At 37.3% G+C, this 27,059-nt stretch overlaps 1 protein-coding gene and 1 non-coding gene across 6 annotated transcripts in view; both read left to right on the top strand.

Moving 5' to 3' along the window:
• Positions 1-27,059, top strand: part of Kif2a (kinesin family member 2A) — a 59,194-nt gene that overhangs the window by 8,850 nt on the left and 23,285 nt on the right. For 2 of the 5 annotated variants that reach the window (XM_085676738.2, XM_085676741.2), the window contains exons 2-6: positions 19,889-19,983; positions 20,585-20,701; positions 23,594-23,648; positions 25,941-26,006; positions 26,585-26,685. In XM_085676738.2, coding sequence (XP_085532864.1) covers positions 19,889-19,983; positions 20,585-20,701; positions 23,594-23,648; positions 25,941-26,006; positions 26,585-26,685 — 434 coding nt within the window. Of the gene's footprint in view, positions 1-19,888; positions 19,984-20,584; positions 20,702-23,593; positions 23,649-25,940; positions 26,064-26,584; positions 26,686-27,059 lie in introns of all 5 variants that reach the window. The other 3 variants (XM_085676737.2, XM_085676739.2, XM_085676740.2) reach the window with 2 other exon arrangements.
• Positions 23,056-23,136, top strand: LOC125406220 (small nucleolar RNA U2-19). The gene has a single exon (XR_007233850.3). It is a non-coding gene; the product is annotated as a small nucleolar RNA U2-19 (small nucleolar RNA).

Here is a 27,059-nt window from a genome sequence, read left to right as displayed (position 1 = left end):
TTGCTGAGTCAGTGTTTAAGTGGAATAGCCATGCTACTCTTTCTACACAAGCTTTGACATTCTTTTTTTTTTTTTAATGATTTGTGTTGCTCATCTCCAGGCGTAAAATGATACGATAAAGTGATGTGCGCTATTGCTCTTAATGTATACTTCAAATTTTCTTTTTGAAGTGTTATTACCTATTTTTATTAGCAGTATAGTCCCATGGTTAACCATTAAGTTCCAGATAGCATGTACATGGGTATTGAAAGTCTCCCTCCTTTGCCCACAACCATGTGTCCTTCCAGTAAGTGTCACCAGCTTCTCCTTAAGTGAGAGCTTTTTTGTCTTTCAGCAAGTGTGCCTGTGTATGTCTAGATACCTATATGTAGTATAGATATGTTTAATTATGTACTTCCCTACACAATAACTGTATAAAATGATTTATAATTTAATTTAACTGTGTAGCTCAGTCTGGCCTAGAACTTGTGATGGTTCTTTGCCTCAACTTCACCCAGTGCTGGGAATGTATGTGTGGGCCTTCCCTCCCCCCTCCTATAGAGTATTTGAGCACAATAATCTCATTCTTTCTCATGATTACATTTTATTAGGAGCTGAATATACCAGGGTTTTATTTACTTGTCTTTTATTGATATCATGCTTTGCATCATTTATAGTTTCTGTATGAGGAGTGTATGCGAATGCCATAGTGTGCATGTGTAAGTCAGAAGACAAATTTGAGAAGTTAATTCTGTCCTTCTACTGTGTAGGTCCTGCCATTCCAACTCAAGTTGCCAGGCTTGGTGGCAAGTGCTTTCCTGTTATCCACTTTATCCATCTTGTTGGCCCTTTTTCTAGTAAGAAAAAAAAATTAGTAAGGATTAAAATCCTTGAAGTAGAATCAGTGGTCAAAGAATTGATTCTTTTTTAGTTTGCTGGAACTTGGCTATTTGCCTTCCATAAAACAAGAATTTTCCTTTCTGCCTGCAAAGTGCCTACTGGTCAGACCCTCATCTTGCCTTTACTTCTAGGCATTGTTCTTACTCCAGCTTGGACCAGGAGCAGAATTTGATGGTTGCTTCTCTCTCCTTTTGAAATACCTTCTTCAGTTGTGTTCTAATACTCTGCTGGGTTTTCCTTGTCTGTGACAACTTCTAGATCACCTGTACTGCCACCATTAGTTTCCTTGCATAGACAAAGGGAAGCCTAGGACTTCTGTACTCGCCCTTTGTGATCACATTTAGCTTTCAAATGCTATGCGTTTCTACAAGTGTTGTATTATTATTATCATCGTTATTATTTTTATTCCCCCCAAAGAGCATTTTATACGTTTTTCCCTTGTCACTCCCGTCCCAGTGAAATTTTAATACCACAGATATCTGTTGTTTGTGCATCTCTTAATGTGTGTGGCCCTTGGGAATGCCCTGAACTGTTGTAATGTCTGATATATCTTCTCCTGAGAGCAAAGTTTTCATCCTTTTTAGGACATTATTTGTGAGAAACTGGTATGCTGAAGCTTTTCTCTTCAGCTGGACTACCCCCAGAACCAGCCCGCTTACTTGTTAACACTACTAGGTAGATAGTCCCAAACTTGATATGTATAAAGTCAATAGCCTGACTTTAGCCACACTGTCCATACTGAGCTCCTATAAGTACACTCTTTGTATATCTTTTTTAAAAAATTTATTTATTTATTAGCTATACAACATTCTGCCTGCATGTATGCCCACACACCAGAAGAGGGCGCCAGATCTCATTACAGATGGTTGTGAGCCACCATATGGTTGCTGGGAATTGAACTCATGACCTCTGGAAGAGCAGAGGTTGCTCTTAACTACTGAGCCATCTCTCCAGCCCCCTCTTTGTATATCTTTTACTTTAGACTGTGTGATTTTGTCTGTGTGTATGCCTGCAGGCCAGAAGAGGGCACCAGACCCCATTACAGATGTTTGTGAGGCACCATGTGGTTGCTGGGAATTGAACTCAGGACCTTTGGAAGAACAGGCATTGCTCTTAACCTCTGAGCCATCTTTCCAGCCCTAGACTGTGTGGTTTTGTATTCTCTATTTTACCGTAACTATTTAAGAACTTGAATGTTTGACCAGACATTGAAAACAGAAATTTGAGAAAGCTGCTTAGCCATTACTACCACAGAATTCCATTGGTGGTGTAGAAGAGATTGTGATGAGAAATTGAGGGCGTAGTAATGTTATAGTGAATGTTATTCTCATGTGAGGGTGTGTTCAAGCATAAGAGAAGATACCTCTATAGACAGTTCTTGAGTGGAATTTCCTTCGGGTAAGAATTCAATTAGGTCGTTAGGTAAGATTGCTCGGTATTCAGCAGAATGTGTTATTTTAGCAACATTGGTGAGTAAAATTACGGTATTCTAGAGAACAAGTCTTTTTTCTTAGCAGAGATCTATTTTGAATATTTTATCACAGAGGGACGTGTGAAGATGTCCCTTAAAGTTCTCAAGTGTTTTAATTTACTTAGTTAGTAACCCCTACTTAGTGATTTAAAATTTTTATGTGTTGGTGTTTGGTTGAATGTGTGCTGCAGCACACATGTGGAGGTCAGAGAACAACTTTGTGGAGTAGGTCTGTCCTTCAACAATTAGGAACCTTCTGGAAGTGGAACTGAGGTGGTCATTTCTTGTCAACACATTAAGTGGATATTTTAGGGCTTTAAACAAAGTTTTTTATTGTTTCAGCTGTAATCATAATCATTTGAGAATTTGAGCTTTTACAGTTGAATTTTGGTACTTTTAAATCTTCACTTACCAACTCCAATTATGGAAAACATTAGGGATTCACAATGATTTAATCTTGTAAAGGGCTTTACAGTGAACTCTTTCAAATAATTGTTCTGTTGTACAGTGTAGCTCAGTTATCCCAGAATAACAAAGAGGAAACCCTTCCGGGTCACCCCAGAGGAACTGAGCAGTTAGTTTTTATATCCCTTCTCAAAATAGTGGGCTGCTAATGAAAAAAGATTTGGGAGAAAATAATTTGTATGCAGTGTGGGCAAAAGTTTATCTCGTTTTAAAGTTACCTTTTCTTGATGAAAAGTCTAAGCTATAGTGGGTTGCTCCCCACCCCCATCAAAATGTCAGGTTTATGTATAAGGCCTAAGAAAGACCTTGTTAGAGCTTTTAAATTTGGTAATAAGAGTAACATAAGTATGATGAACCAAAATAGAACTATGTTGGGCAAAGTCGCATTCCCTAGGGATTTATTAAATAGTAACAGTACAGTTACCAGTGTCAGCTGGCACAGTATTTGCTCTTCTCTAATGACGCCTTGCTCTAGCAAAGCTGTTGATGGTGTAATGCTTATAGTAGTTCTGAGTAAGGATTCTCTTCACTGCTTCGATTAGTTAGCGAAACCTGAATGTCAGCTTGAGAATTTGACTTCTGCTGGACCTGCCTACTCATCTGTGCCTTTATAATCTCTGAAAATTCAGCTGATTCCTTTCTGGCCTTTCACCTCTCAGGAACAAACCTGTATTTACTGTTAGAGCTAAACAGCCATTAGGCAGTTAACGAATCAGGATGCAGTGTCTGACTGACTGTTACTGTGTACTTAATGTCTTTCATTTTCTAGGTGATGCTTTTGTAGCATCCTTAGTGCTTAGTCTTTCTGTTCTAAGATATTTAATAATCTTCCTCTAGCCTTCTCCTATTATGTTGTTAATTATAGAATATCATTGTATTGAACTTTACTAGCAATGGGTTGTTATTATGTTCCCCAAAGAACATGCTTTTTGAATCGTTTGAAGAATGGTATTATCTCTTTAAAAAAAAAAAGTCTTGAGACAGATCTCCTTTGACCAAAATATGAAAAAAAAGCTAATCAGCGTAAAATATTTTGCTATGACTCAAAAAGATGCATTCAGACATTTGAATTATATTCAATTATATTATATAGAACACTGGCAGTTCTATAACTAAATATAAACTTGACTAGAATCAACATCACATGTAATATGAGAAGACAGACATGATAGTAAGTATTTGTCATCCTCAGGAGGCTCTGGCAGGAAGGTTTCATGCCCAATCAGCCTTAAATAGTAAGGGAAGAAAAAGGAAGAGTTAAGACAGTGTTTAACAAGTCACACGGTACAAATGGCACAGAGTGCGATCTGTGGGCTCTAGGATAATTCATCAGGATTCTCTGGCAGGGACTCCACCTTGAAGAAAGCTCTTTCAGAGAACTGTTTACCAACTGATGATTAACATTCCCTCTGGAAAGAGCCAGTCATGTATTCCTAGTATGTATAGAATTTTATAGAATTAAAGTTTTGTAATATAAGTTACTTCTTTGTTCTGAGAATGGGTATTTATGCATGCTTTTCTTCTCTCCTGCCTGAAACACAGAAGACAATAATGTATCTTAGTTTTAAAAGTCTATGCAATAAAACACCGAAACTTTAAATTATGTAACCATATTCTTACTGAAAGTTTGAGGAGATTGCTCATAGTTTTATTAAGAATCGACAAACTAGAGAAGTTAAATTTTTAAGATTACATTTATTTTGTGTACATGCGTGTGCGTGCCGCATGTATCGAGATCAGAGGACAACTAGTAGGAGTTATTCACACTGTTTGGGGCCTGAGGCTTAAACTCTGGTCATGTCCATGCTTGCTGGCCCAAGAATTTTATATTTAAATTTATTGTAGCACAAGGTATATTTTTGTGTTTTTTATTATATAACTATACATGTATGCATCTCCCATGATTTGTTTAAGTATATTTTAATTATAAATTACTGTTTTCGTTATTTTTAAACTTAATCATACCTCAAGTACAAACACTAAAACTTAACAACTCTAAAAGGTTGAACATTATAAACAATTTTATAATTCAAGTTTTGTTTTACTAATTACTTACTAATTTTTACATTTTGAGTGTATTTTGTGCAAATTTTATGTATTTAGATACTAAGATGTTAATAAATGAGAAAAGAGGAGGGGAGGAAGTGTAAATTTTTTAATGGAAAAAAAATAAATGAGAAAAGAGAAAGTTTTGTAGAAACTTTAAGAATTACTGATAAAAATTGTTCACTTTTGGGGAAGATTTGTCATTTGTATACTCGAGCATACCTCAAACCTGTAATTTGAATAATTACCCACAGAACACTGAGTTTGTAATCCTAGGTCTGTGATAAACAGCTGCAGCCTTCTTAAAAGCTGCTTGAATATAAAAGGAATTTAATTTTTCCATGTTTGTCCTTTTTAAGATAAAATAAATATATCTGCTATATAGTAAATATTCTGCTTTTTTGAATGATTGTAGTAAAATTTTGTCAGTACTCTTGATTGATTTATTTTGGCTCTTGTCTCCTGCATTTGCAACCAAATTATACTTTATATGCTAGACAAGATTTGTGCTTGCCTAATTGGTTGCTGGCATTTCTTAGCCTCACAGCTGCTATGAATTCAGCTGAAAACCAGAAAACATATAATAGGGTCCTGTTCTCAGAGACCAAACGGCAATTGTCAGCATTCAAAACTTGTTTTTGGCAGTTCAGTAAATATATGAACTTTTACAAATTAAGGATCTCTAATCCTGTCTGAAGTAGCCATACTGATTTTTAAAATTAGAAAGCCTTAAATTCATGTATTTATTTTTATTTACTGCATCAAAACTGACTTGAATTGGTGCATATACTCTTAACTGTTCATTTGTAATTTTGTTTTCTTATTTTTGATATTTATTGAGCTCTACATTTTTCTTTGCTCCCCTCCCTGCCTCTTTCCTCCCCCTTCAGCCCTCTCCCAAGGTCCCCATGCTCCCAATTTACTCAGGAGATCTTGTATTTTTCTACTTTCTATTTCCCATGTAGATTAAATCTATATAAGTCTCTCTTAGTGTCCTAATTGTTGTCTAAGTTATCTGGGATTGTGGTTTGTAGGCTGACTTTCTTTGCTTTATGTTTAAAAACCACCTATGAGTGAGTACATGTGATAATTGTCTTTCTGTGTCTGGGTTACTTCATTCAAAATAATGTTTTCTAGCTCCATTCATTTTTCTGCAAAATTGAAGATGTCATTATGTACCACATTTTCCTTATCCATTCTTCGGTCTGGGGGCATTTAGGTTGTTTCCAGGTTCTGGCTAGGACAAACAAAGCTGCTATGAACGTAGTTGAGCACATGTCCTTGTGGCACGATTAAGCATCCTTTGGCTATATACCCAAAAGTGGTATTACTGGGTCTTGAGGAAGATTGTTTCCTAATTTTCTGAGATATTGCCACACTGACATCCAAAGGGGTTGTACCACCTTGCATTCCCACCAGTAATGCAGAAATGTTCCCTTTTCCCCACAGCCTCTCCAGAATAAGTTATCATCAGTGTTTTTGACCTTGGCCATTCTTTCAGGTGTAAGATGGAATATCAGAGTTGTTTTGATTTGCATTTCTCTGATGACCAAGGATACTGGACATTTCCTTAAGTGTCTTTCAGCCATTTTAGTTTCCTCTGTTGAGAGTTCTCTGTTTGGGTCTGTACTCCATTTTTTTATTGGATTATGTGCTCTTTTGGTGTTCAATTTCTTGAGTTCTTTGTATATTTTGAAGATCAGACCTCTGTCTGATGTGGGGTTGGTGAAGATCTTTTCCCATTCTGTAGGCTGTCGTTTTGTCTTGTTGACCGTGTCCTTTGCTTTACAGAAACTTTTCAGTTTCGGGAGGTACCGTTTATTAATTGTTTGTCTCAGTGTCTGTGCTGCTGGGGTTATATTTAGGAGGTTGTTCCCTGTGCCAATGTGTTCAAGTGTACTTCTAACTTTCTCTTCTATAAAGTTCAATGTGGCTGGCTTTATGTTGAGGTCTTTGATCCATTTGGACTTGAGTTTTGTGCATGGTGATAGATATGGGTCTATTTTCATTCTTCTACATGTTGATATCCAGTTATTCCAGCACCACTTGTTAAATATGCTTTCTGTTTTCCATTTGATATTTTTTGTTTCCTTATCAAAGATCAGGTGTTTGAAGATGTGTGGATTGATATCCAGGTCTTCTATTCGGTTCCATTGGTCCTCCTGTCTGTTCTTATGCCAATACCAGGCTGTTTTCAGTACTGTAGCTCTGTAGTAGAGTTTGAAGTCAGGGATTGTGATGCCTCCAGAAGTTCTTTTATTGTACAGGATTGTTTTGGCTATCCTGGGTTTTTTGCTTTTCCATATGAAGTTGAGTACTATTTTTTCGACGTCTATGAAGAATTTTGTTGGAATTTTGATGGGCATTGCATTAAATCTGTTCCTTTACAGCTCTTAATATTCTTTTTTTACTCTGTATGTTTAGTGTTTTGATTATTATGTGGCGAGAGAACTTTTTTTTGGATCCAGTCTATTTGGTGTTCTGTAAGATAGGCATATCTTTCTTTAGGTAGAGAAAGATTTCTTCTAATATTTTGTTAAATTTTCTGTGGCTTTGAGTTGAACCTCTTCTCCTTCTATACCTGTTATTCTAAGATTTGTCATTTCCATGGTGTCCCATATTTCCTGAATATTTTGGGTTAAGTTTTTGTTAGATTTAATTTTTTTCTTTAACTGATGAGTCTATTTTCTCTATTGTATCTTCAGCACTTGAGATTCTCTCCTCCATCTCTTGTATTCTGCTGTTCATGTTTGCGTTTGTGGTTCCTGATCTTTTTCTCGTGATTTCTGTTTCTATAATTCCTTAGGCTTGTGTTTTCTTTATTGTTTCTATTTCAGTTTTCAAGTCCTGAATAGTTTATTTCATATGTTTGATTTCTTTTTCTTGGTTTTATTTAAGTGATTTCCTGATGTCTTCCAATTTTTTGTTTGTCTTTTCCTCAATATCTTTAAGGGAATTTCTTATTTCATCTTTAAGAATTTCAAACATTCACCTAAAGTTATTTTTTAGGTTGTTTCTTCTGCTTCATCCATATTTGGTTGTTCAGGTCTTGTTGTATGGTCTTTAAGTTTTACTGGTGTTCTGTTGCTCTTTTTGGTGTAGCATGTGATCTTACGTTTTCTACTCATCTTTTCATCTAGTAGATGTGGTTGGGACTCTCTAAGATTCTGTTGAATAATCTTCTAGGTGTCAGTGAATCCAAAGCTCAGATGGTTGTTCCTCGTGGTACAGTCAGTGTCACAGTTCTAGTTACCTTGTTGGTTATTCGGTGTTCCTGGAGATAGCTCAGGACTCCTGTGCTTTGCTATGCTACCTTGCAGTTTGCTGTCTCAGGCCTACTTTGGCCTAGGTTGCTGGCTTTGTCCTGTTTCTGTAAATCCTAGTCTGGATCTTCTGCAGAAGTCCCTGGCTTGGAGTTGGACTTGTTCTGGTGGAGATCACTGACTCTGGATCTGGTTGCTGGCTCAGTCCTGATCCGCCAGTGTCTGGATTTGCTCTTGACTTCTGCTCCCAGTGGAGCTTGTTTTCTGTTTGTAATTTTTTTAAAACAGATTTGTTTGTTTGATTGGTTGGTTGGTTTTGGTTTTTATTTTTGAGATAAGGTCTTACTACATATTCCTGGTTGACTGAGAGCTTGCTTTGTAGACCAGGCTTTGTCTCCTGAGTGCTGGAAATAAAGGCACATGCTGTAATGCTTGCTCTTAGTGACAGATATTTGAAAGTTGGACTCTAAACTGTTTATTTTTACTATGACAAAAAGTTGAGATTACTGTAGGGATTTTTAAATAGGCTTAACATAAGTCATTGAAATAATTATGAGTTCAAAATATATATTTATTTAGCCAGTCATATTTTTATAAATTGTCTTAGTATTTAAACTTGTGGAATTTGCTTTTCCCTTAGGTTAAATCGTGAGCTTCCTTGCCTCCCTGTCTTTTGTCTAATACTTAAATTTTGGTCTAGGAGATAGACAGCTGAGTTGGAATAAGCACGAGGACCTGATCGCTAGTCCTAGAGCTCATAAAACCTGGACATTGTGGTGCCCAGTTGTCATCCTAGCATTGGGGAAGGCAGAGATGGAAAACCCCTGAGTCCACTGGCCAGCCAACTGCTTTATGAGTTTCAGGCCACTGAGAGACCCTGACTCAAAAGAAGGTGGACAGCTCCTGAGGGATGACATCAGTAGTTAGCCTCTGGCCTTTACATAGTTGAGCACACACACAGTCTCTGAATTCTCACTTGTAATAATTCATCTGAGAATGATTTTGTTTAATACATGTGAAAATATTGGTTCTCAGCAGAAGCGTATAAGGACCCCATTTTTAGGTGGTTACATAGACATGACCCTTTGTGGAGGTTAATGAGTTATTTTTCCTTAAAAATGATGTCTATGAAAATGCTATTGAGGAAACTTTACTTTACTTTTACTTTAAATGGGAAGAAAATTTAGTGTATTAATCGTCAAGTCAAACTCTAACCAACTTCAACATTGTAGCCAATACAGTGAGTATACAGTATATACCTGTATATGGCACAGTACTGTCCTGTTTGGTCATGAGTGTCTTGGGGTTAGTGATGAAACACCATGACCAAAAGGAGGTTTGGAAGGAAAGGGTTTATTTGGCTTACATTTCCACATTGCTGTTCATCACTGGAGGAAGTCAGGACAGAAACTCCAACAGGGCAGGATCCTAGAGGCCGGGGCTGATGTAGAGGCCATAGAGGAATGCTACTTACTGGCTTGCTGTACATGGCTTGCTCAGCCTGCTTTCTTATAGAACTCAGGACCACCAGTCAAGGATGGTACCACCCACAATGGGTTGGACCCTTCCCCATCAATTACTAATTAAGAAAATGCCCTACAGCAGGCTCTTATGGAGGAAGGCATTTTCTAATATGAGATTCTATCCTTTTAGTTAACTATCTAGCTTGTGCCAAGTTGATATAAAACTAGGCAGCACAAATAAGCAATAAATAAGATCGAATTAGATTTATATGCAATGTTTTTGTCTTATAATTGCTTTCTGCTCATTCCCCATATTTACTCCAACATTTTCTTAAATACTTTGGTGCTCATTCAACACTACGTCAAACAAGGTGGTAAATAAGTATGTTAAGAGGCTTTGAAAATGCATTGAGGACCCATATACCCTGCTAGAAAAAGCTTCCACTTGACTATGATTAAAGCATTGTTTTAGCTCATTCTCACTATAACAATGCCCAAGACTCCAGAATTGATTGAAAAAGAGGTGTATTTAATTCTCATTTCTGGAGGCTTGAAAGGCCAAGATTTCATAAATTTATATGCCCAGGTTCCCTTAGGCTGTCAGACTACTTTATGCATGGAGGAAAAACAGAAGGAAATGTGGGTACAGGAATGCCAAGGAAGCTGAACTTGTTTCATAGTAAACAGTTCCAGTAATCTCGTTAAGTGAGAATGTGAGCTACAGATGGTAATAATTATTTATTAGCACCTTAGCCCCCTCCTTGGGGCCCAGATACTTCCCATTAGGCCCCTACCTCTGAATGCTCTGTCTTAAGGAATTAATCCTCAACATGAGCTTTAGGAGATGAGAATACAAACCATGTTCAGATCATAGCATTCTACACTCATTTTTACCCCTTATACATACAAGTACAGTCGTCCCATCTCAGTAGTCCCAAAGCCTTAACTCCTGCATCTCAGAGCCAGATAAGACAAGTTTTTACATGCAAGATAGAATGCTGGAGTAAGTCATAAGTCTAAATTCTCATTGTAAGGAAGATACAGCCAAGTTAGCAGAGCAGCCATTTAAAAGCTCCTCACTAATCAATAGAATTAATAGAAGCCAAGGGTAAGGGCCTCAGCCCAAGGCCTCAGGCAACCCTACCTCCAGATATTAGACTGCTGGTGCTTGCTGTTGCCTGCAGCTTTCTCAAGTGTTGGGTGCTGCTGGTTTCCCTTCTTGTTCTGGGGTCCTAGAACTGATCCCTTTTCCATAGATCTAGTAGGTGTTGCCCCCATGCAGATTCTCTGTAGTAATCCTGTCCTGCCTGGGTTCTCAAGTAGTTTTTCTTTGAATTTAAAGTAGAAGCAATCTCAGTGTTTGCATTTTGCACACCTGCAGAACTTGCACAAGAGCAACCACCAAGGTGCTCTGTGAAGTTGTGGCCTGAACTGCACTTGGATGCTTTAGACCTTTGCTGAAATCCTGGTTCTGGGATTGCATGGTGAAGACAGTTCTCAGGACCCCTACGTGAACCCTGTTATGGAAAGGTTGGCAACCAAGTCTGTCTTTGGAATATTTTCTTTTATTGCGTCAGCTAGCTTTTTGTCACTGACAAAATGAGATGATAAGGAAGGGTTTATTTTTGGTTCATTGTTTGAAAGTTTCCATCCATGATCACTTAGCTCTTTTGCTTCTGAAGCAATGTATGATAAAATAGACCATTATCACAGGGAGAGTGAAGGTATTGTGAGGCAACACTTCTCCACCAAAAGCAAGGTGGGGGACCAGGTAGAGAAGATAAGGTGAAAGGTCCCTAGTAAATAGTGTCATCAACTTTGGGGTGGAGGGACATTTCATATTCAGACTACAATACTTGGTTCTGATGATTAGCATTTAGCTTCCTTTTTTTTTTTGGAGCTAATTTGTTTACTTCAACAATATTCTTACATGCTTCACATGAATAAACTGTAAATTTTGTTAGTTTTTATTCTCTGTTTTTTGTTTGTTTGTTTTTTAATGTTCCCCTTGCTCTCATGAGGGCCTGCTTGTTGGTTTCTGTCCTGCCCAGTTCCCACAGCCAGTAAGGTCCCAAAGAAATCACAAAGAAAGTTTATATTAATGATAAACTGGTTGCCCTGTTAGCTCTTATAACTTACATTTGCCCATTATTCTAGTATATGTTAGCCACATTGCTCGGTACCTTTTTTGGTGGGTAGGTCACATCTTGCTTCTTCTGTGGTCTGGGCAGAGCTGGGGAAAGAGCTTCCTTCTTCCCAGAATACTCCTGTTCTCATTGCCCTGCCTCTACTTCCTGTCTAGTTGTCCTGCCTATACTTCCTGCCTGACTACTGGCCAATCACTGTTTATTTAAAACATAATTGACATAATATAGACAATTCTCCCAAACCAGTTAACGGTGTGATTATGCAGTACCTTTGGTATTTGACTTAGAAATTAGTTTATCACTGTGATGATAGACACAGACCATTCAGGTTCTTTCCAATGGATATATGATAAGGGTGGGATTGGGACTGGATAAAAGAGGGGGTCTGACAAGATGGGTCAGTAGTAAAGTAGTTGCTGTGTAAGCATGAAAGACTTCAGGTATCTACTACTAGGCGTGGGTGGTGGTGTGTGCCTACAGGACTGACAATGTGCAAATTACATTGATAGAAGTATTTCTCATATACTTTGGTTTAAAATGTAAATTGCAAGCCCAGGAATGATGATGCATTCCTTTAATCTCTGAACTTGGGAGGTAGAGGCAGGTGGGGTCTCGGTGAGTTCTAGGCCAGTCTGGTCTACAAAGCAAGTTTCAGGATAATTAAGACTATGTCTCATGTAGCTCAGCCTGGCTCTTAATTTGGCTATGTAGCCAAAGATGACCTTGAACCTCTTGGATTCCTCCATTACCTAACAAGTGCTGGGATCTCAAGAGTGAGCCACTCTGCCCAGTTTTTTCCCAAAATATAGGAAGGATAAATATGCCACTAAAAGTCAGAGGCTAATGAGGTGGCTCAGTGGGTAAAGATGCCTACTGCCAAGCCTAACAATTGAATTTGATCTCAGGGACCTATATGGTAGAAGCAGAGAACCAGCTCTTGCAAGTTGTCCTCTTAGCTTCATATGTGTGTTGTAGCATGTGTGTATCCATACACATAAATACACATAAAATATAATAGAACATTTTAAATAAAAAGAAATCATTTGTGATACCAAATTTTAATAAAGCTGAGGAAGGAAAATTGTTGACTTGTATCCAAAATAATACTCAGTACATTTACAACCAAATAACAGTTTGATAATATTGATTTACTTTTTTTGAATGAGAAAACTGATTTTACAATTTATGCAAGCAAGCAGAAGGCTAAGATTATAAACAAACTCATTAAGAACAGTAAGGTGGGAGAGACTGCTTCAGCCAAGCTCTCAATGACAGTATACCTTGGATTCAGAGATGAGGAAGTAGCCTCATGCATATGTGCTTCAACAATGACAAGTTCTGTTGCAGATAGAGGAAGCAAATGTGTTTCAGGAAATGAGCAAGTTGGTTTTCAGGAAGGAAGGAAGGAAGTGTAACTAAATGCCAAGGGATTAAGGACATGAATATGAAAAGACTTTTATATTTTTGAAGAAAATATGAGGAACTGTCTAAGTGTTCTCAGTTTGGGAAGAGTTTTATACAGAAAGACATAAATCATAAATAAGTTTGCTTTAGAGATGTGTATTGGTGAAAATGAAATCCTCAGGTTGCATTGTTAGTACATTGTCAAGTTATTTGGTCAAGTGGCAAAATGCAAATATGACTTCATTTTGCTTCCTCTAGAGTTTAGTGTTAACTGGTGCATCTGGTTGTTGTTTTTAAATTAGATTTATGCATTTAATTTTTTCAATGTGTGCTTTGCCTGCATGTGCATATATGTACAACTTGCATGCCTGGTGCCTGTGGAGGCCAAATGAGGGCATTAGCTACCCTGAACTGGAGTTATAGATGGTTATGAACCACCGTGTGGGTGTTGAGAAGTGAACTCTGGTCCACTGGAAAGGGAATAGTGGCTCTTAACCACTGACCCATCTCTCTAGCCCCCATCTGGCTGTTTTTGTGTTTTAAGGTTTTCTCTACATTGGAGGTTCCAGTGTGTAGAAACCCGCTGGTGCTGGGTGTTCTTGATTTTCTGTATTCTCACTGCCAACCTGTACAGGTTGCCTCTAGAGGTTTAGACTTTGAAATTGTGATTTGTTGCACTAATACTAGATATTTTGCTTTACATTTTTTGTCACTCCTAGTTATCAGTACAGAAGTTCTTCTAAAAAGTTGGAATTTGGAAATGGATAGCCAGCAGTAGAAATACTTTTTATCCTCAGGAATGTGCATGTGATTTCAGCCCATTTTAACTTGTGATCATCATGGCATAATTTCATGGACCCACTCAGCCTTCAGCCCCCACCATAGCCTCTGCATTTCTACTGCTTCTTTTTTTAGTTGTTTTTCCCTGAGACAAGGTCTTGTTTTATAGATAGATAGAAGGTCTTGTTTTATAGGTAGATAGATAGATAGATAGATAGATAGATAGATAGATAGATAGATCGATCGATCAATCTCAGACTGACCTGGAACTTGATATATAGTCCTCAAAATTGTAGCAGTCTTCCTGCCTCTGATTTGTGAGTGCCACTGTGCTGGAGTTTATTCTTAAGTGTGTCTGATATTCAAACACATTTTCCTGCGTCTCAAATGTTTCCTTTCTTGCTTCCAATGGAACACTCAGTTTCTCTCACCTTTCCCAAAACTTGTTACTGTGATCTTATTGTCCCAATAAATGGTTATTACGTCTGTGAGATTTATCATGTGAGATCCTTATACTTAGGCAGCAAGTGTTGTTGCCTGCTGAGCCTTCTCATCTCTGCAGCCTTCCTGTTTGTTTTGCTTTTGAAATGAGTTCCTGGCTGGCTTGAGACCCACTGTGTAGCCCAGGCTGTTTTCACTCTTGCAGTAGTTCTCCAGCTTTACTGTCTTTAGTGCTGACGTTACAAGCGTGCACTACCATACTCAGCTGTAATTTAGTTTTAAGCCAGAATCAGTTGGTTGATGTGTGGAGAGCAGCGAGAAGGGCAAAATGATTGGAAACGGAGACTAGTTGGGAGAACATTGCATACTATCATACAATACTAATCTCTTTGTTTTTTCCTTTGGCAGCTTCATATATCTGTGCAGTGAATTTTGGTCATTCTCGTATGCCCATCCTACTTTCCTCTCATCCCCCTCTACCGTTTAAATTGTTCTTCCCAACAGTCTCCACCCCCTTGTGTCCATGTCTTTTTGTGTGTGTATGACTCACCGAGTTAATTAGAGGTGTGACAAGACAGATATGCAAAGCAGTAGAATTAGTGTAAAGAAGGATCTGACTGTTAAACAGTTTAATAAAAACATTAAAATTAATGCTCAGTGTTAGGGACAGGGAGGAATAAAGTATGGTTGTTGGGAAAGTAAACGGAAGACGATCTCTTTTTATTATTTGTGTGGTGTGTGTGTGCGTGCACACATGCTTGTAATGGTTGTTGGATTCCCTGGAGTTGAGATTACAGATTTGAGCCACCTAGTATGGGTGCTGAAAGTGCTCTTAACCGCTGGACCTTCTATACCCTTAATAAAAGAGTATCTAAATTCATGCTGTCTGTGGAATGATTAAAGTTAATAGCTTAAATAAAATTAATATATGTAGTGTTGGGGCTGGAGAGATGGCTCAGAGGTTAAGAGCATTGCCTGCTCTTCCAAAGGTCCTGAGTTCAATTCCCAGCAACCACATGGTGGCTCACAACCATCTGTAATGAGGTCTAATGCCCTCTTTTGGCCTGCAGACATACACACAGACAGAATATTGTATACATAATAAATAAATACTTTTAAAAGAAAAAATATATATAGTGTCATGGAAGCAGCAACGTGTATGTCTGTGTGTGTGTGTGTGTGTGTGTGTGTGTTTCAAAAAAAAAGATCCCACCTTGTAGGAGGTACAGCTGAGTGATCATATGTTCAAAGGTTCAAATACCCCGTTTCAGTCAGTATATCAGTTGCTAGTACTTAATACTCTTAAGTTTTTGTTTGTTGTTTGATTGCTTTTACAGGCATGGTTTTATGTAGCCCAGGCCAAACATGAACTCAGTATGTAGTTGAGAATGGCCTTGAACACTTGACTTCTAGCTTCTACCTCCCAAATTCTGAGATTATAGGTTTGCACTGTTGTGTTCAGCTAAAACTTGAATTTTTATAAGACTTCTGCAAATTTTTATGTCATGCATATATTATGTGTATGATTTAATATATATAGTGATTGACAGTAATCTTATATATAATGTTTTAATCTACTTTTATCATTAATGCAATATTAGCATTATAGTCTTTAATGTGCAGTTTTTGTTTTAAGTACTTAAAATTTTGTAAAATAATGTACATTTTAAAGTAAGTTATAAATGCTCTAAGGGTTTCATCTACAGGTGATGGTATGCATGGTTTTAACTCCAGCTCTTGGGAGGCAGGACAGATGGATCTCTGAGTTTGAGGTTAGCCTGGTCTACAGAGTGAGTTCCAGGACAGCCAGGGTTACACTGAAACTCTGTCTCAAACAAACAAACAAAAAAGAGGGTTTAACTTAACTCTATTTTTAACATGTGCAAATTTATTTTGTCAGCATTTTATTTGGTAATACATAGATGTATAAAGTAGTTTCTGTTCTTGGCTGATGTGAGATTCCCCTCTTTATGCTATGAATGTGTTTTATTACCATTGGTTAATAAAGAAAGCTGATTGGGCCAGTGGCTTATCAGAGTAAAACCAGGTGAGAAACCTGAACAGAGGTATAGAGAGTAGGGAAACTCAAAAGAGCTGTCATGTAGCTGCCGAAGAAGAAAGACATTACTGGTAGGCCACAGCCTCGTGGCTGTACATAGAATAATAGAAATGGGTTAATTTAAGATGTAAGAGTTAACCAGGAATATGCCTAAGTTATTGGCCAAGCACTATTGTTATTAATATAGTTTCTGTGTGATTATTTGGGTCTGGGCGGCCAGAAACGAATGAGCAGTCTCCGTATACAAAATGGTGTGCCAAAGTGGGGCCACGATTTCTACATAAAAACTGAGAGAGCTTGGGAAGGAATTCTAGACACAAAAGAACAGAGTTAAGCACAGCTTCTTGGTAGCCATTTTTTTCTTCAAGATAGGCTATGTTTGCTCTCAGCGAGCAGTGGTGCTGTTCCTCTAAGAGAAGGCTTCCTGACTTAGCATTAGCAGTAAAAACTGCACAGCTTCCTGGTTGTGCTGGTAGCATGAACTCTGGCTCTTTCATGAGGTCCTGCACTTAAATGGGGTTTATGAGCAGAATGCTACGACTCACTTAATGGCAACATAGACTGCCTGTGTCCCTAAAGCTGGGGCAGTGAGCATGCCTCTGCCACGTTGAACTGGACAGAGCAAACAGGCAGGGCCGTGGAGTTGATCCTAGCCACACCAGCTTAGCATTTAAAAAAGAAGCAGCAGTACTCCTGATCAGAACATGATTACAGATACACAATAAAGACAGATTCAGACAGAAATAAACCTCTGAATGGATTATAGTGTGTTTAAAAAGATGTATATAGACTTGGAAGAGAGGGGGTTATAAAAAGAAGTAAATGCTTTTAAAAAAATAAAAAGTTTAAAGAGGCAGAATACCGACAGTTATAGATTAAAGAAGTAGAGAAAATTAAGCCATGTAAAGATAGAATATACACAGAAAGTCTGGATTATGTTTATTATTGTGTTTGAATTTTTTGACTGCAGAGACATTTAATTCTGGGGGCTGCTAAACTAAACCAACATATATATTTTAGAGGTATCTTGACTTCGAATTTTGACTATAAGGATGTGTTGCTTTGGAAAAGAGGTTCTGCTTTTGTTCCACAGAAGATGAGAGCCTGTGGGTTTCTTCCAGGATAATGTGGTTTGATGAAACAAGATCCCCAAAAAGTCTCTGTGAAACCTAAAAATACTTGACCCAACGAACACCAGGAAGCAGTTTGGAGAAAACTATGCCCAAATTCCCAAAATGATTATTTATAAATGTTTGTTTTCATTTAAAGGGGGATATGATATAGAGATATATGCCTTGCATTGGTATGAATCTTGGTCTATTGATAAAAATTTAAGGTTGATTTTGTTACACTGTGTATATGTATTTCTGCTCTTACTTAAGGTATTATGTTTATACAGCTCATTTAAAATGTAATGTATAATTAAAAATATGGATTAATAATCATCTATAATAGTTAACTTGTAGTCACGTTAATTAGGTTTTCTTGCTATACAGAGATATATTTCAGCATTTCAAAGACCTACACAGTATGGCATTTAAAATGTTTTAAGAACTTAGACTTTTCTTGACAGTGAGACATGTCTGCTTCTGACACTGCCAATTACTTCAAGGGGATGATGGGTATCGAAGAGACCCCCTTATGGAGTTTGCTAGCCATTTGGGCAAGAAACTGTTCTTGCCTAGACTGTTTGATGGTATGCTGTATGAACTGGATATGCAGGACCCACAGAAAAGTGACTGCTGAACTTTTCAAAAGATAGGATGGTCCTTCAGGGTTCCTGCTTCACAGAAGAAACTGCCAGACATTCTGCAGGACACAGAAGAAAGCAACTGTTGAAATTTGCCTTTACAAGGCAGAACAGATCTTCAAATTTCCTGCTTCATGGAGAAGTTCACGGATACTATAGACTTGTAGGAATATGAATGCCCCAATGTTACAGAACTTTGGGTGACTATCCAGACAACGAAATGTCTCTGTCAATTCTAGAGTTTTGAAAGTTGTTTACAATGCACTCCCTGTTTACTTAGGTAATATTATATCCTTCTGGGTCTTTGAAGAGTTGAAGACAAATAGTTACAGTTTTCCTTAGTTATGATAAAAGCTATGAAACTTTAGACTCATAAAAATAGGATAGATGATAGAGTATTTTCCTTAATTTACCAAATATAAGTGAACTAAATATTGTAACTATAATTCTTGCTTGATAACTGTTTTGTATATGTAATTTTATTTTGTTAAAGTTAAAACCTTCCTTTTTATTTATACAGAAGATGGGAGATGATGTGGGATGTCCTTCAGTATATGTGTTGCTTTTATTGGTTGATCAATAAAGCTGCTTGGACTTATAGCAGAGAAGAATATAGCCAGGCTGGAAGAGATATTTAGAGTGAGTAGATGTAGTCAGGAGATGCCCTATAGCTTCCAAAGGAGAAAGATGCCTTCTGGTATGTCACAGCTTTGTGATAATATGTAGATTGATAAAAATTGGTTATTCTAAGATTCAAGAGCTAGCTAGAAATACACCTTAGATACTGGCCAAGCAGTGTTGTAATTAATATAGTTTTTGTGTGATTATTCGGGTCTGGGCAACCAGGAAATGAACAAGCAGTCTCTAGTTACACTTGCCTAATCCAATGGAAGTAAGGCATGAAATAAAGCAATAAATACTTTGTGGATACATAATCTGAGAATCTATTAGTCTACTATTTGGATTTATTCTAAGGAAATAAGCGGCAAGTGTATAGTGACATATAAGTATTGATATTCTGTTCATAATACTGGAAATGTAACCTCAGAAACTACTGTAAACTCAAGTAAACAGAATACTATATAGTGATTTAAATTAATAATTAGCTCTACAGTTACTGACTGTAAGTTATGGACTGTAAGGTCCATAGTCCATTGAAAGGGGAAGGAAACAAGTTCAAAGCACTCTGTATCCTAGTCTGTCTATTGATGGCAAGATTACAATCATCAGAGAAAATATGCTTTGTAGATTTGCTCAGGCGACATGTGGAAGAGGACTTGCAGATTACTATTTCCCAGCCTTCGGGGACTCACATTCTTTTTCTCTGTCTTTAGTTTGCATCAAATATGATTTAAAGTGATTTTCACATAAGTAATATTTTTGCTAGTATAACAGTTAATCTTGTGATTTTTTTTTTATGTATACCACAGGTTCATTTTGGAACTATAGCAAGTTTACTTCCTAATCACTAGACTGTTTTGATGGCATAAAATTTTAGTCACTTGTGTCACTGTGGCCATTGATCACATAGACTTTTGTTCTGTTCTTATACCCTGAGTTTCTGGACTTGATTTTATGAAACTAATGGACAAAGTTCTTTTGTGAAAATTAACTTGTAAAAATTATCACATCATACATATTAAGTTAATAATTATTATTAACCATATTTAAGAATGCTGTCACTCATTGCTTTTAAAATGTGTGTTTTATTCTCACTTAGGCCGAATACACCAAGCAATGGTAACATCTTTAAATGAAGATAATGAAAGTGTAACAGTTGAGTGGATAGAAAATGGAGACACAAAGGGCAAGGAGGTACGGTTTCTGGGCTAATCATCATTTCTAGTCAAGATTGTGAATACAAAATGAAACTGAAAATCATATAATTTTATATGATGTGGATATTCTGTATAATTCCTTTAAGAACTTTCAAATAGTGGCTGCAGAGATGATTCAGTGATTTAAGATAAATGGCTGCTTTTCCAGGGGACTCTGGTTCAATTTCCCACCCCAGCATAGTTGTTCACATGTAATAGTCCCATAGGATCCGGCACTTTTCTGGTTTCCGGGGGCACCAAACATGCACACAGTACACAGATATTCATGCCAGTAAAACCCCTATACACATGAAGAAAATCCTCACTTTCCAGTGAGTTTTAAGTTAACCCAAAGGAGAGTCTCTCCTTGTATCACCTGTTCTTTAGCTCAGTGCACAAGATTTGACAATTGCTATATGTAAGTAATAATTCTATAATTTTGATGGCCACTTTTTACCAACATTATTAAAAACAAGTATAAAGTATATGTAGGTTATTATTCTGAGCACTGTAATTTGCAAAGTGGTATCGTGTCATCTTTAGGTTGAAGTCATTTAAGAATCATCTGCTCTATAACTCTCATGTTCTTGTTTACACAGATTGATCTGGAAAGCATCTTTTCGCTTAACCCTGATCTTGTACCCGATGAAGAGATTGAACCCAGTCCGGAAATACCTCCACCATCATCATCCTCAAAAGTGAACAAAATTGTAAAGGTAAGTGATAAATGTGTGTGTGTGTGTGTGTGTGTGTGTGTGTGGTGCTTGTGCACGCATACATGGGCTCTTGCTCTCACTGACTTGAGACTGGTAGACTTTGAAGAGTATGTATGTATTAAGTATTGTTTGGTTTACATCTTTAAAAAATTCTTTCTACCTTCTGTATCCATGTTATACATTTATGCCTTCCTGAGTTAGGGTTGTCTAGTTCACAATTCATAACAGTCTTTAGATCGTATCATAATTCCTTACCTAATTAGGATTTTTGGAGGACTAATAGCTTCTCAGGAGAGTTAAGTTAAAGTTGCTTTTTTGTCAGTGTTGAATGAACACTTACTAACTGACAAAATGCCTGTTTGTTAAGAATAATAACTATTCTGGTACTCTGAAGTGGTGGGAAGTGGTAAGGGTATTGTAACTAGGGTGTTGTTAGTAAAAAGGTGTTGCAAGGGCAGTGCTGCCGCCTCCATGTACCGTAATTCTGCAAAAATGAAAAATCCTTTAAAAGTAGCTCTTCTTCCATGCTCTTGAAATTCTTTACTATTAGTAAATTCCATGAAAATACAATGCCTTTCAAATCAGACAGTCCTGCTATGTTGTTGAACCTCTAACTTCTTAGTGTTTGGTTCAGTGACATCTGTTGATTTTTTTCTACTTTGTCCAGGTACTGTGTTAATTCACAGATGAATATGACATGACTTTGAAGCCTATAGGAACTCCATATTTTGCAAGGAAAACATTTATAAACATGCAAATGTATTGTAGAGACTTAACCACCCTTAAAATATTCTGCTTTTAAACTACATATATGAACATAAATCAGTTTGAGTTCATATAATTTAAGCATAGCGAGAGTCACTGCTTAAAGGTCCTTAATATAGATGGACTGTTTCCATATACATCTTCAATGCCTTAATAGACTGGCATATTTTTATCTACCCTTCCCATTCCCATGTTGAAATCAAGCCCAGTTTTTCTCCTTTGCCTTGGCATTCTACCACTGAGCTCCATACACCTTGACCTTGATGTGTTGATAACTGTTGCTTCCCATTAAAATCACTTGATGCATTTTTAAAAGTACTGATTTCCGGGCCCCCACTTTGGGAGATAATACCACTATCCAACTACTACCTAATCTGATTGGAATGTGCAGCCAGGATTGAATATAACTAAATCATTTTCTGTGGGTTTATTTTCAAGTAAATTCACTCTAGTAGCTATATAAATGGGATCAGAAGTTGGTTGCCTTAATCTATGCTGTAGCCAAACCTTTCAAACCTGTAGTGAAACCTTTTTAGGGTAACTGGCTGTTTTTGTTTCATAGTACTTTGATATTTCAGTTTACTAAAGGAGTCAGTACTGTATTACCTCTTTAGATCCAAAGATTACTACTAATTCCTCAATCCAAGATCAAAATTACTCCAAAGTTCAGTGCTTTAACATTTTTATTTATTAATATTTTATTCTTGTTTGTGTGTGATAGTAGGTGTGTGCATGCCATGCTATTCATGTGGAGATCAGAGGACAGCTTTCAGGAGTTGGTTCTCACCTGCCCCCCTCCCACCCCCTTGTTGAACTGGGGTTTTTTGTCTCTGCAGTACTGTGTACTCCAGGCCTCTGTCTTGCTGCAGGAGTGTTGGGAATACAGGAGCACACAATAACACCTGGCTATTTGGGGAGGGGTGACCTATGGTCTAGTCAGGGTAGACTTGGGAAGCAAGTGACTTTACCCACTGAACCATCTTGCCTCCCCCCAAATGCAATTTTTTTTTTTGTTTGTTTGAGAACAAAACATCAGACCACATGAGAGAAATTACACCTAAACCTTATGTGAAGAGTTTCAGTCTGGATGAAGCTACGCCAAAAGTATTGTATAAAATTATCTTCACTGAGGCTTGCTCCACAGTCAGGAGGATTCGAATCTACCTAACTAGCACATGTGTAACTAAAAAAGCAGATGTGACTGGTGCTCTACACACCTGTAACCACAGCTCTGTGGGGTAGAGACTGAAGGATTGCTGGGGCCTTGCTGGCTGTCATCCCAGTTCCAGGTTCAGTGAGTAACCCTATTTCATGGGAATAAGGTGGAACATGACAGCAGGTACCAGATGTCATCCACTGAGTTTCACATATCTGATTTTACACACATGAGTGCACATATACAAATATTCTAAGACACGAAAAAAACAAAACATTTCTGGACTCAGGCTTTTCAGATAATAGATACCCAACCTGCACACAATTTTAGCAAGATAGCATTATAATGTAGTTACTTAGCCTCATTTTACTTCAGATCTCATGAAATGGAAGTAAACATAAAATGCTTTCTGAGATCTGCTGTAATTGTAATAGATTAATAATGGAAATAGTCAAACCTGAGCATCAAAGGGCCTTCCAGTCTGCTTTGATGTATGATCTCCATAGTTCTGAGAGTAAACTACAAACTTTTTTCCCTTCTCCCACCCCCTCCCTTTTCTATTTCTCCCTTCCCTCTGTGTTGATGTGTTCCTTTCTGAGTAATAATGAAAACATTATTGCTGAATGTCATTCTTAAAACTGAACTTTGAAAGCGTAAAGATTCTATACTTTACCTGAGCTCAGAATTAAGAAAATAATGACTCCACAGAATTGTATAAAACTGAAATGAATAAGGTCCTTAGAGCAAGTTATCTTTGAGAACTTACCTTTCTCATTCCTGAATATATGGGGGATTTTGATACATGCCTCCTACAGGAACTTGACTATTGATAAATTAGAAAGTTGTTTGATTATTTATAGTTTTTCTACATTTGATTTTATGTTACTCTTGTCTGTCTGTTTAATTAAATGAAGCTGGGACACTGATTGCTGTGAGGAATGAAGAGAAATTAATATTATTTTCTTTTTTAGAACCGACGAACTGTGGCATCTATTAAGAATGACCCTCCCCCAAGAGATAATAGAGGTGAAGTAAAACGCTATCCTTTAATCTTGCCTACTGACATTTAGCATGGTCTTGATGAGATATAGCAAAAGTAAATGTTACCCTTAATGTTTTGTTTAACCATACATGGTTAATTTTAAGATTAGTATTCCTAGTTTCTTAATATCCCAATTGCATTAATAATTTCTCTTTAGTTTAAAAAATAGGAAATAGTCATGGTGAGACATGCCTGTAAATTGAGTACTTGGGAGGAGAAGTAGGAAGATCCCTGCAAGTTGGAAGCCAATCTACTCTATATAGGGAATTCTAAGCCAGCAGGGCTACAAAGCAAAACTCTTAAGTAAGACAAAACAAAAAAATTCAGAAATGGCCAGACGGTGGTGACGCACGCCTTTAATCCCAGCACTCGGGAGGCAGAGGTGGGCGGATCTTTGTGAGTTCAAGGCCAGCCTGGTCTACAAGAGCTAGTTCCAGGACAGGCTCCAAAAGCTACAGAGAAACCCTGTCTCGAAAAACCCAAAAAAAAAGAAATCAGAAAAGTATGTGGTAAATAGAAACTCCATAAAAGATGTAGTTTTGTCCATCTCACTCAGTTTCCAACATTTGAGGAGGACATTAGAGAAAGAAGAAATGAGGAAGGGGTCCAATGGATGATGGTGTCACACGGATGGATTTCATTATCATTGGTTTGGTCATAATTTTCTGACTAAGAGGCTTCCAAAAAGTTTAAAGGTTAACTTTAGAGTTGGGAAGAGAAAATTTGAATGGACATAAATTACAGTTGGCTTCAAGTTTTATACATTCTGATCCAGGACACAGAGACAAAAGTAACTTGTTTCTGCTGCTCAGCAGTTCAGAACTACTGTACAGTTGTATGTCTCTGTGAGCATGGATGTAGTACAAGATGGGCCAGAGAGGAAATTAGAAGTAGAGAGGAGACAGTCTTTTCCTTACCACCTTCCAAATTTTTGGAGACCTTGTATTTTTGGTAAATTTTCTGAGCCTATATGCGTGGGTGCGTGCGTGTGTGGGTGTTTGAAACAGGGTCTCTGTAGCCCAGGTTTGTCTTGAATGTGATAGGCACTCAAGAATGATCTTGAGCTCCTGATCTTCTTGATTCCCTCCAGTGCTGGCATTACACATATATCACCACATCTAGCTTTCTGTTTGTATTTAATTTTAAGTTCCTTTTTGCATTTTTATGACATCTACAATGGGGAACTACTCTACTGAAGATTTGCATGTTGGGGAGCAAAAAATGAAATCCGGAATGTAAGAAAGGTTGGAAGGACTTTTACATTTGTTTTCTATGTGTTTGAATCATGTACATTTTCTTAAAAATGAGAATGCCTTTATACTGCACATATAATATATGATATAATTTATATATTATTTATATGTAATGAACATATACTCTGGGAAATACCTGTGCATTCTGGAATTTTAAGACGTGAGTTTCATGTGCATTTTTCAAAATGATTATTAGGACTGGAGAGATGGCTCGGCCGTTAAAGGCTAGGCTCACAACCAAAAATATAAGAGTTCGGTTCCCAGCACCCACGGTTGCCTCTCCAGCTACCATTAAAAAAAAAAAAAAGATTATTAAAAGTCAGTTTAGATTTGGTTTTTAGCTAAAAACCAAAAGACTAGTTTTATAGCTAAAATCACACTGGTGGATGTTAAATCTGTACCTTTTTGACTCTGTTTCCCCATTATTTGTAACTTGCTATAGAAGCCATACTGGTTTCACACTCATATCTGCCTGCCTTCCTCTTTCCTGATGTAACTATTACTTTGAAAATATACACTTTTATTTTATAAAAATATAAAAAATATGTCTTTTAGTTGTGTCGATTTACTAAATAGAGTTGCTTGCTTTTACTAGTTTATACACTATTTCTTGAAAAGTTTGGCAGTTTGTTAAATTTAAATTACTGATTTTGGTATTTCAAGACAGGGTTTCTTTATGTAACATCCTTATTGTCCTAGAACTCACTCTATAGGCCAGGCTGGCCTCAAACTCACAGAGATCCACCTGTCTTTGCCTCATGAGTGCTGGGATTAAAGGCATACACCACCACCCCATCACTCAGTATTTATCCACTTTTGAGGCATGGTCTTACTGTTACCCAGGCTTGCCTCAAATATGTATTGATTGTCCTGCCTCGACCTACCAAGTGCTGGGCTTATAGATTATGAGCTATTGTGCCTGTCATGAGTTCAACATTTATGTATCACATTTGACACGGCGATGTTTATTCCTTTTACTGTGGTTAGCTTTTAATATTGTTCTGAATTAAATTTGTTTTGTAGTGGTTGGTTCAGCACGCGCACGGCCTAGTCAGCTTCCCGAACAGTCGTCTTCTGCACAACAGAATGGTAGTGTTTCAGATATATCTCCAGTTCAAGCTGCAAAAAAGGAATTTGGACCTCCTTGTATGTAAATAACGTATCAAGGATTCAGTCATTTTAGGCGTACATGTAGTCTCTCTTGGTCATCATTACAAGTTCTTAAGTAGTGAGCAATCTAAGACAAACTTGGCTAAAGATTTCCTTTTGCTAACCAATTATAATTTGTATTTAGTACTTTAGTCTGTTAATTGGGAGTGTATATATATACCGGAGAATAGCATTTTGTTTGAGGTTATAACAATGGCTCAATTGCTTTGAATTAGTTACACTTATTGATCCTTTTAATTTAAAGGCCTGTAATTCTAAACCAAGAGATGACATGTATCAGTGTGTCTGAGTCATTTCTCTTGACTCATCTGTATAGTGTCCTGTTCCTACTATTAAAGCAGCTCATAAGTCAAGTTCACCTAGGTATAATTGGCATGCTTCATTACTGTGGACTTGTGTGTGTGTATGTGTGTGCTGAATTAGTCATAAAATTCCTGTAAAGTTTTTCTATATAAAAGAAAAACAAAACTTTTTTCAGTTTATCCTTTTCCTTTTAGCACGTAGAAAATCTAATTGTGTCAAAGAAGTAGAAAAATTGCAAGAAAAACGAGAGAAAAGGAGATTACAACAGCAAGAACTTAGAGAAAAAAGAGCCCAGGTTTGTAACATAAACTCAAATGTTTGTTTGTTTGTTTGTTTCAGAGAAAGGGATAGATTATATCAGTGAAAATAGCTAATTTTAAAATAAGGTTCAGGAAACCAGTCTGGACTACCCAAGCCTCTGACTCCAGGGAAGCAGAAGGAATACACAGATTGCATTTGCATTTATTTACTCATGCTTGCCAGACATGCCTCCTGGTGTCCCTGGGTGTCCTTGATGATACTGAACTGTCCTGGGGAGCTCTTAATTCTTGTTTCACATTCTGCTTCTGAGCTGACAAGTTGATTTTTTTTTTTAAAGGTAAGTAGAAGATAAATTTCAGTGACCGTTTTAAAATCTGTTCTTCAGTATAGTCTGAAAATGAATGGAAA

The sequence above is a fragment of the Myodes glareolus genome, chromosome 15, assembly GCF_982192425.1.
Source record: "Myodes glareolus chromosome 15, mMyoGla1.1, whole genome shotgun sequence".
Lineage (NCBI taxonomy): Eukaryota > Metazoa > Chordata > Mammalia > Rodentia > Cricetidae > Myodes > Myodes glareolus.
The sequence above is the reverse complement of the archived record's forward strand: the minus strand, read 5'-3'. Positions and strand labels throughout refer to the sequence as shown.